General features: G+C 44.6%; 1 protein-coding gene across 1 annotated transcript in view; it reads right to left on the minus strand.

Annotated features, from left to right (window-relative positions):
* Positions 1-10,309, minus strand: part of hltf (helicase-like transcription factor) — a 40,994-nt gene that overhangs the window by 2,328 nt on the left and 28,357 nt on the right. The window contains exons 14-22 of the mRNA XM_037695585.1: positions 10,055-10,187; positions 7,495-7,630; positions 6,204-6,383; positions 5,979-6,094; positions 5,627-5,808; positions 5,401-5,523; positions 1,217-1,329; positions 737-917; positions 262-342 (exon numbers count right to left, since the gene is read on the minus strand). Coding sequence (XP_037551513.1) covers positions 262-342; positions 737-917; positions 1,217-1,329; positions 5,401-5,523; positions 5,627-5,808; positions 5,979-6,094; positions 6,204-6,383; positions 7,495-7,630; positions 10,055-10,187 — 1,245 coding nt within the window. The remainder of the gene's footprint in view (positions 1-261; positions 343-736; positions 918-1,216; positions 1,330-5,400; positions 5,524-5,626; positions 5,809-5,978; positions 6,095-6,203; positions 6,384-7,494; positions 7,631-10,054; positions 10,188-10,309) is intronic.

A 10,309-nucleotide genomic window follows, 5' to 3' on the forward strand; every position in this document is an offset into this window, starting at 1 on the left:
ATGTTAGCTGTATACATGTTATACATGTTAGCTGTATACATGTTATATGTCAGTAGAGCTAACACATCACACAAGATATTTGTTTAAAACACTGGCATTGAAGACAGAAGGTGAAATCTATTTCATCAAACAAACAAAAAATGTTTATTATCAAAATTTCTACGTAGAATCCCAAAGACTCCTTTGGAAGTGATAATACTGCAGTAGAAATACACAATGTGTGGTTTTATTATACTGTAACAGATGTGGTGTGGTTCTGACCTTGGTGACCACAACTTTTCTGTTCTGGCCCAAGCGGTGGCACCGATCAACACACTGCTCCTCAGTAGCTGGGTTCCATGCCTCACACACACACACAAGAACAGTCAGGTGAAAACTTGACAGAAAAGACGTTGCATGGTTTGCTTCTTACTTTGAACAATCCTCTGATGAAGACTGACAGACACAAAAATCTGATTTTTTTATCTAAAAATTATACTGGACTTTTCAAAAGAGACAATTATTTTCTGCATCATTTTAGCCAAAAGAAACACCAGTTCATTTTGTACATTTTGCTCTTTTCCTCAGAAATAAAAATGTTTTTTTGATAACGTCTGGTGTTTGTGTAAGAACGTTGCTGCTTTCATTTCAAAAGCTATCAACAGCTACAACACAAGAAAATGAAGTTGGTTGATGGCAAACCTTAAACATTTGTATGTGGTGACTGTACATGTGAACGTGCTCGGGTTGAACTTACAGGGTCCATGAGGAAAACATGAGAAGCAGCGGTCAAGTTCAGCCCAACCCCACCAGCTCTGAGAGACAGGAGCATGATGGTAGGACCACCTGCTGCAGAGCTCTGAAACTCCTGAATGATCTGAGTTCTCTTCTTTTGGTTCATGGAGCCATCAAAACGCACAAAACTGAAACCGTGCTCTCTGTCAAAAACAAGGAGGACGAGCACGAGTCACACAATTTAAAAACTGAGAATTACACCACATGTTCTGTGGTGATATCTGTAGCCTTCATCTGAGAGAGACAGTCTGCAGTAAAAAGTTATTGTCATTAACTTCAATTAGTCTTTTAAGACCTATATTTTATTACAAGAGACATTTTGTGCAGTTTGTGTAAGCAAAACAAAATACATGAAAGAAAATGCCATTCTAATAAAAGACCAAATATAGAAAACGCTGCAAACAGAAGTCCAGAGCCAAACGATGTGACTGGTGTGCCTTACCTCAGCGGAGTCTCCAGAATGGTGAGGAAGCGTGTAAACTGGGAGACCACCAGAGATTTAATGTTGCCGTCTTCAGACCGTAGTCTGAGCAGGTTCCCCATCAGAGCCTTCACCTGCAGAAACACAGGCAGACTTGAGAGCGACAGGCCCTGAACTCCTCCTGATGGTCTGAAGAACTCTTTGAGTCCTTGAAGGAAAGTTGTCAGCACAAATATGGTGGGAGGTGTTATGAATTATTAATAATCTGTCCAGGTTAGAATTGATGAACTAAGAGCAAAAGACAGACCCTATACCCTTAAAGAACCTTTTTGATGTTCATCCTAGTTAAAGTTGTACAATAAATAGCTTTATTAATAAAATCAGTTTCATAAATTAGACGCAAATTAAAATATTCATGCTCATTTTGTAAAAATGGTTTGAGATGCAGATGATTAACAGCACGCCCCCCCCCCCCCCCCAAAAAAAAAAGATTTAGAAAGTGCAACTGTATCCATCCATCATCTTTTTAATTTTATTTTGAAATGAGGAAATTAATTCTCTGCATTTTTCCCATCGCACAGAAAGAACTCCATTGTGTCTTTGTGGATTTAGAAAAAAGCATCTGACAGGGTGCTGAGGGAGGAGGTGTGGTGTTACATGAGGAAATCTGGAGTGGCAGAGAAGTATGTTAGACTGGTACAGGACATGTCTGAGGACAGCAGGACAGAGGTGAGATGTGCTGTAGGAGTGACAGAGAGCTTCAAGGTGGAGGTGGGAGTGCATCAAGGATCAGCTCTGAGCCCCTTCTTGTTTGCTCTGGTGATGGACCGACTAACAGATGAGGTCAGGCAGAAATCCCCATGGACTATGGTGTTTGCAGATGACATTGTGATCTGTGGTGAGAACAAGAAAGCCTCCTCTGCGAGCTGAGACAGTCAGGGCCCACCGGATACTACCTGCCATTGGTAGTTAAAGGTGTAGAGATCCAAGGATCCCACACCAAAGATGCTGTACTGTCGCCGGGGATAGATAAACCAGCTATCAAGGACGGAGCTGTGGACAGCCCTCAGAGGTCCTCTGACCCCTCCGGGCTGCTCGCAACTCTGTCAGTACAACCTACAGCCGAGGTAATGGCAGTCACACGTGCACAGGCTACAGCCAAGTCGGCTGACGACACAGTCTCTGTACAACACGTGCTGACTGACTCAGACATCATCCAACTCCTGAAGTTGGATCCTGCAATAAACTCAATGATGCTGTCTTTGACTGACCAAGAGAAAAACACTCCGCCCGAAGCCGACCTGGATTTCAATCCAGACCTTAAAGTCCTCTTTCAGCTGTGCAAACAGCTAAAACTACTCAAGGGCATCCTAACTTTTGCTCATGGAGCGACGTCCTCACCCATGTTCGTGGTCCCCCATGACCACAGGGGGGTGACGTTAGTTAGGGTGATGTTACCAGACGCGATAACGTGATCAAATCTGACATTCAGAGTGAGTGACACACCGAGATGTCGTTTCCTAGTTGCTTAATCACTACTTTTGTCTATGTTGAGACATTGTTTAATTGGTTTTTGGTATTGTTTCTGAACACCCCCAGCAAGAATGAATTTTGTGTGTACTTTAGTTAGAGACTAAGAGGACTTTAACTATGCCAACATGCAGTTCATTTGTTAAAATTCAATCTTTGAGGAGTCAATGTAGATTAATGCTACCTTAAGTACCATAATCTACATTGGTCTCATAACGCTCAAGCCGAACCTACTCGAACAATCCTATTTGGGGGGGGCTAGCTAATCCTTCAGTTGAGTCTCGCCATAGACTCCAAAAACATTTAGGGAAAAACCAAACCTCAAGTCGTTCGTCTAAAAGGACAACAGACAATTGAACCAAACTATATTTTGCCATGTAAATCTAACTTAAACCAAGTTAGGGATGGAAAAATAGTTTGGAATGCCCTTCTATAGGTATAAATCCCTATATGAAAATTTTTCAGCATGACCCACCCTTTAAACTGGTAACTTTAGCTGATCTAAACCATGATAGCTTACACACCAGGTGCATATAGGTTAAGGTCTTATGTAAAATCTCACTCATAAGCCCAACTAAAACCACATAAATGCATAACACATAGAACCAGAATGGCACACACTGGGAACCACCAACAGCAACCTTCACTGAAGGGACCTACAACTCCAACGTGGGTCTCCAATCTCCATCCAGTGGTCGCCTCTGCAGTTCAATCCAAGGGTACCCCTCTGCATGCTGATCAATCAACACTTCCAATCGTTGTGGATTTATCGTTGTGGATTATATGACTTTTTCCAATGGATTACAGACTTTGGACTACCAATGGATTACAGACTTTGGATTACCAACAACGTTATGGAATTACCAACAACATTGTGGAATTACCTAAACCATTGTGGGATTACCTTCTTTGACTTTTGTTTTCCTCTTGCTGGATTACATCAAGCTCAAGGACATTCGGAGGCGTAAGATCATGTTGGAATTCATCCCCATGGACAGGCGATGATTTCCAAAGGGGGGACTGTAGTGAACTCGGCCTCCGACCAAAACCTGGTCTGGACATGTCCAGAGGAGGGACAGTGGTTTGGACGTGTCCATAGGAGGGACAGTGGTTTGGATGTGTCCAGAGGAGGGACAGTGGATTGGACGTGTCCAGAGGAGGGGCAGTGGTTTGGACGTGTCCATAGGAGGGACAGTGGTTTGGACGTGTCCATAGGAGGGACAGTGGTTTGGACGTGTCCAGAGAAGGGACAGTGGTTTGGATATGTCCAGTGGAGGGACAGTGGTTTGGACATGTCCAGAGGAGGGACAGTGGTTTGGACATGTCCAGAGGAGGGACAGTAGTTTGGACATGTCCATAGGAGGGACAGTGGTTTGGACATGTCCAGAGGAGGGACAGTGGTTTGGACATGTCCAGAGGAGGAACAGTGGTTTGGACATGTCCATAGGAGGGACAGTGGTTTGGACATGTCCATAGGAGGGACAGTGGTTTGGACATGTCCAGAGGAGGGACAGTGGTTTGGACATGTCCAGAGGAGGGACAGTGGTTTGGACATGTCCAGAGGAGGAACAGTGGTTTGGACATGTCCATAGGAGGGACAGTGGTTTGGACATGTCCATAGGAGGGACAGTGGTTTGGACATGTCCAGAGGAGGGACAGTGGTTTGGACATGTCCAGAGGAGGGACAGTGGTTTGGACATGTCCAGAGGAGGAACAACGGTTTGGACATGTCCAGAGGAGGGACAGTGGTTTGGACATGTCCAGAGGAGGGACAACGGTTTGGACATGTCCAGAGGAGGGACAGTGGTTTGGACATGTCCAGAGGAGGGACAGTGGGTATACTGGTAGAAGGATGTTAGAAATGCAGCTGCCAGGAAAAAGACAAAAAAGGAGACATATGGATGCAGTTACAGAGGACATGGAGGTAGTTGGAATGAGGACAGAGTGAGATGGAGGAAGAAGACTCGCTGTGGCGACTCCTGAACTGGGAAAAGAAGAATATTTTTCCCATTGCACATGAGCGCACACATGTGGAGCAGTTGGCTGCCATCTAAGGCACTTGGGGAGCAGCTGTAGGGTTAAGGGTCTTGCTCATGGGTCCAGAGTGGGGCAAATGAGGGTGGAGCCAGGTGTGGGTGTTTCACCTTTTCCACCCACATTTTGATGTTGTCGGTGCAGGGAGTTGAACTGGTGACCCTTAGATTACAGATCTAACCTCTGCGCCACCACTCCCCCATCCTAACCCGCTTCCTTTTCAGGTTGCGATGGTCACTGGTGCACATGCCCAGCAGTCACTGTGTGAGGTGGCGGACACCTTGGACAGGTCTCCAGTCCATCACAGAGACAAACAACCATTCACTCTCTCTCTCATCTAGGGACAATTTAGAGTTACCAATCAGCCTAACATGCATGTTGTTGGTCTGTGGGAGGAAACTCACACATGCACGGAGAGAACATGCAAACTGCACCCAGAAAGGTCCCTGGCTGAGATTCAATCCAGTAACCTTCTCGCTGAGAGACAACAGCTGTACCACCGTGCTGCCCTAAAGTACTACTTATCCAAAAATGTCTAAATATAGTAGTATAATTATATATTTCTATAATATTCCTCTCCATGATCTGCAGAGTGCATGTTATTTATTTTAGTAACATGCGTGTGTACATGCAGAGAATACCTTTGAGCTCGTCCTCCACCTCTCAGAGATCGTACTTTTGTCATGTTCCATCTCATCTGGTGGAAACTCCACCAGCTCACTGGTCTTGATCTCACTTCGACAGAGAGGACACCGTGCACTCTCCTTTCCACCCAACATATGAAAAAAGATAAACGTGTTTGCTGATTGACACCTGATAACTCATGAGTGGCGTCAACTTGAGTGACGCTGGGAGTTTGAGGCGTACCTGCTCGGTGCTGATGACTTGGGCGATGCAGGGTCGGCAGTAAACGTGGGCGCAGTGCGTGATGACGGGCAGACGAACCGAGTCCAGACACACGGAGCACTCTTCATCAGAGCCGCTGGACAACACCATCCGGAGCTTTTCTATCAGACGCTGCCGCAGCTCTGCTGGCGTCGCCGCTGTCCCTGCACGTAAAGCCAGAGGGGACCATGGGAAAGGGAAATATGTCTTTGTTGGGCAGATCCAAAACAGCAAGCTGGTACTGTACACTGGTTTTCTAGCACAAAACAAAAATGACTGTCTTTCCTGGGGATCAGGATTAAATTGTCATGTGGTAACCCAGATGTGTTTGAACCTAAATCTGAGGGTGTTTTTGGCAGCAGGTCAGGGTGGCAGCAGTGCTGTCGGAGCCTCATGAGGATGGAAAGAACATCAGCGTAATTCTTCAAGACAGAGCCTTCAGCTACGTATCTGTAGAGCACACATGGATATAACAACTGAACACAGCAGGACACAGGCGTTTTGTCTTCTGTCTACATCAACAGTCCTCTAACAAGCTCTCTTCACACACCGAACCCACCTGCCAACAGTACGCCTGCCCTCGTTACGTGCCAGCTCGTACTCTTCCCTCTCCTGCTGGCTCAGATCCACCTGCTCCACAAACACCATCTTCTCAGGCAGCGACACCAGCCGGCGGCCGTTGATCTCGCTGCTCTTGGTCCGTCTCAGGGTGATGCACCTCACCAGGTTCTGGAGGTTTCTGCACACAGCATCACATGCTCAGATTGGACAAAGTGTGACAGTTTATGAGAAAACTTCTCCCATCAAAGTTTAGTTTGATCAAAAGCTCCAGTTGCTGAAGTAGTTTGTAGGACAACTGTCAAACAAAACAAAGACAGTCAAAGAACTAGTGGAAGGACATTGGACAAGCTCAGTGCACGCAGGAGACAGTGGGGTGGCACTGCTGGCTCTCCTGACTGGGAGATCGTGTCCCTCTCCAAGGCAGCCATGGCAGCGATGGGAGGGAGTGCACGTCGGCAGGCCAGTGCATGGTTACGGTCTCTTGGTGACAAATTTACACATGGATAACAGAAACACTAGATGTTTCTCCTCCATCGTCAACTGAAAATAAACATGGACAACATGCTGTGTTGATTGTGTGAAGTGCTGCAGTGGGAGGACTTCTTCACCAGTTCCCCCTGTGGTTTCTCTCCGAGTATAAATAGTCCGTGCACACAAGACCAGCTCAGATCACGCCAATGAGATGTGCTGCCTTCAAGCCTTGTGACATTAACAGGCACTGGAGGACTACAGATCATTACAGAATTCCCTCTGAGACAGTGTGTTAGCGCAGCACGGTGGTGCAACTGGTAGAGCTGCTGCCTCTCAGGGAGCAGGTTCCTGGTTCAAACCCCAGTCCAGGGCCCTTTCTGGGTGGAGTTTGCATGTTCTCTCCGTGCATGCGTGGGTTTTCTCCGGGTACTCCGGTTTCCTCCCACAGACCAAAAACATGCATGTTAGACTGATTGGTAACTCTAAATTGTCCCTAGGTGTGAGTGAGAGCGTGAATGGTTGTCTGTCTCTATGTGTCCCTGTGATGGACTGGAGACCTGTCCAGGGTGTCCCCCGCCCCTCACACAGTGATTGCTGGACATGGGCACCAGCGACCCCGTGACCCAAAATGGAATAAGCGGGTAAAGATGATGAATGGATGGACAGTGTGTTAGCGTACATGGCGCCCTCTGGAGTACTTTAGAGGTGGTGCAGCCATCCAACCTTTATTTATTCAGGTTCGTCTCACGGAGTCACGAGGACTCATTTTGTAAGAGCTGTGCAGCAGAACAGCCGTGAGTCTGTGAATGAATGCTCACTGCAGGCCGTCTCTGTCTCCTTGCATGACAGGTCTCTGGATCACTCTGTTCCACCACTCCCGAACATCGAAGGGTTTCAGACGCAGGAAAGCCAGCAGCATCCACAGGTCCTTCATGCTGTTCTGGATAGGAGTACCTGAAAGAGCCAGCAACCATACTCATACTACTGTTTGCATTTGCACTACTGTTTATACTCACACTGCTGCTTATATTACACTACCGCTGATATACAAATATATTTTTTTTACTAGTCTTATTGCACATGTCACTTTACGTACACCGATATCAAGGACTTCATACATACACCGTGTACAATCACTTCATATGCTGCTTTGCCACTCACTACAAATATCACTGTCAGGACCTTCGTTTCATTTTATTCTATAGATATACTTTTTAAAATATTTTTAGACCATATAGTACAATTAAAGACAGTATCATGCTTTTATTATTTCATTTTATGCTTATGTTTAATAAATGTTTTAATGTTAAATGGTTATTGCTGCACTGGGGTCTGAGAGAAATGTAATTTCAATCCTGTGTATGTCCTGTACATGTTGCAGCTTTTGACAATAAAGTGACTTTGACTTACCGCATGCGTCACCTTGAAACTGCATTTCTACTGGATGTTCATGTTGTTTATAAAATATCTGTAACTAGTATCGAATGGAGACAGAAAGCACAAAACTTTCCTTCTGCTTTTGCTTTTCTCTCTTTGGATTAACAGGAAAAATCATAAATGCTGAGTCAGCATTCACTTTACTTTTTGTTCATGGTTTCTTTTGTACAGTTTTTGCAACCAAACTATTTCCACATATTTTGTGCTGTTTTGCCAAAACATGTATCAAAACATTAAACTCAATCAGGAATAGAGTGCTACAACATTTGTATTTGTAACTTTTACATGTTTTGCATTGTTAAACTTTATTTACAGAAATGTTGTTAGAAATACAACTTTTTTAATTAAAAAAAATCTGAAACGTACCTCCACATCGTGTTGGATATTTTATCTAGACTGGTCCTGGGGTTTTGATCTGCTCAGAGACGGGATTATAATGAAACTATGACCCGGTTCTGACTGGGTTAAACTGGGCCAGCAGCTCTAAGAGAGTCTCCCTGGGATTTCAATATCAGTCAAGGAATAAAGTTTAATCTGCCACATCACATAGAAAGGCTTTTGAAGCACCGTCTCATATTTCCCAACACATCAGAACCACATAAGATCCACTGAGATCACACTTAGCCACGCCCCCTCATACACGGACAGGTTGAGCTCCCCTTCTGTGAAGGAGGAGTCCAGGACCCTATAAATGAGTAATGACACGAGACATCGGGGCTCTTCTTCCGGGTCTGTGAACGCGCCACAGAGCGGAGAGTCCAGCGCTGTAACGTAACCTTTTCCTGCCTTGATTTTAATAGAATTGATAAAACTTAATTGACGTCTCCTTGATTTATTGATATTGTGAGTTGTCACTTCTGAGAGAGGTTCGAGCCGGGGGGAAAGACATGGGCTGGAGGGGGTTTCCGGGTCCAGTAGCCCGCAGCCAGCTCTCGTCTTTAACTGTTGCCCAGTTTTTGGTTTTTATGCTCCTTTACATTTTGTTTGCGAATCATGGCGTGAAGATTCTGTTTTGGCAACTCTAGTTTTTAGCTGCTGTTTTGCTATTTATAGCTCTTAGACACCATTTTGTTCATTTTAGCTACTGGTTTATTTCTACATTGAGCTTTTCGCAACTGTTGTGCAAAATCCAACAAAGTTCGGTCAGATCTTCTGGACGGTGTCTTTTTGTTGAAACGTTTCATCTTTCATCCAGAAGACTTCATCAGTCCAAGGAGCCACAACAAACTCATTCTTATAAACAGCACCATCACATAGTGGGTCAACTATTTGATGGTGCTCAGATGGTTTCTGGAGTCCGCCCTAAATTATTACTTTTATTCAAACTTGTTCCATCTGGGTTTCTAATGTTGCCTCCTCTTCTCCTAGCTGAGCCGGGTCGTAACACAGGTCCTTAACTTTAAGGATATTTTCAACATAAAGAAACCGTCCAGAGGACCTGACTGAACTTTGCTGGATTACTGAGCATGAATCAGGACATCAGGATGTTTTGCAAAGATTTTACATATGTTGTTATTTTAGCATTTAGATACTGTTTAATTAATTTGAACTTTTTTCGCCTACTTTTAATTTGTATGAACTGTTATAGCTTTAATTTGGTTAATTTCAGTTTTGTGAATCGTTTCAGCAAAAAAAGAAACTGTCCAGATGACCTGACTGAAAATTGCTGGATTGTATACCTGGATTATTGAGCATGGACTTTTTTTGACTATGAGCAATAGATTTTCTGATTTTAGATTTAAGCACTGGTTTTGCTGACTTTAGCCATTAGTTACTGTTTTGTTGATTTTAGCTACTGTTCTGATTGTTTTAATTGTATGTGAACAATTGGAGTCAACCTGCACTCTGCACTGTATTTCCACTCAAAAATGTATTCCTCTTGTGATTTTCTATCCTGTGCACACAAAGAACACTAAACGTTTTTTAAAGGTGCTGGGGTACCTGAAAGAATCCAGCGCCGCTGAGCTTTCAGTTCAAGCACGGCTTTGCTCATCTGTGCGTTTGGATTTCTTATGATGTGTCCTTCATCCAGTACCACCCTCAGCCACTTGATACCATGTAGGGGACTCTTATTCTGAAAGAAAAATCACTGCATTTCACCTCAGGTGCCGTCAAAGCCTGTTTGAACACACTGTTCAATGGGCCTCATACATGTCCAAACCACTGTCCCTCCTCTGGACATGTCCAAACCACTGT

This window comes from Nematolebias whitei, chromosome 21, assembly GCF_014905685.2.
Source record: "Nematolebias whitei isolate Nwh7 chromosome 21, NemWhi1, whole genome shotgun sequence".
NCBI classification, from domain to species: Eukaryota; Metazoa; Chordata; class Actinopteri; order Cyprinodontiformes; family Rivulidae; genus Nematolebias; species Nematolebias whitei.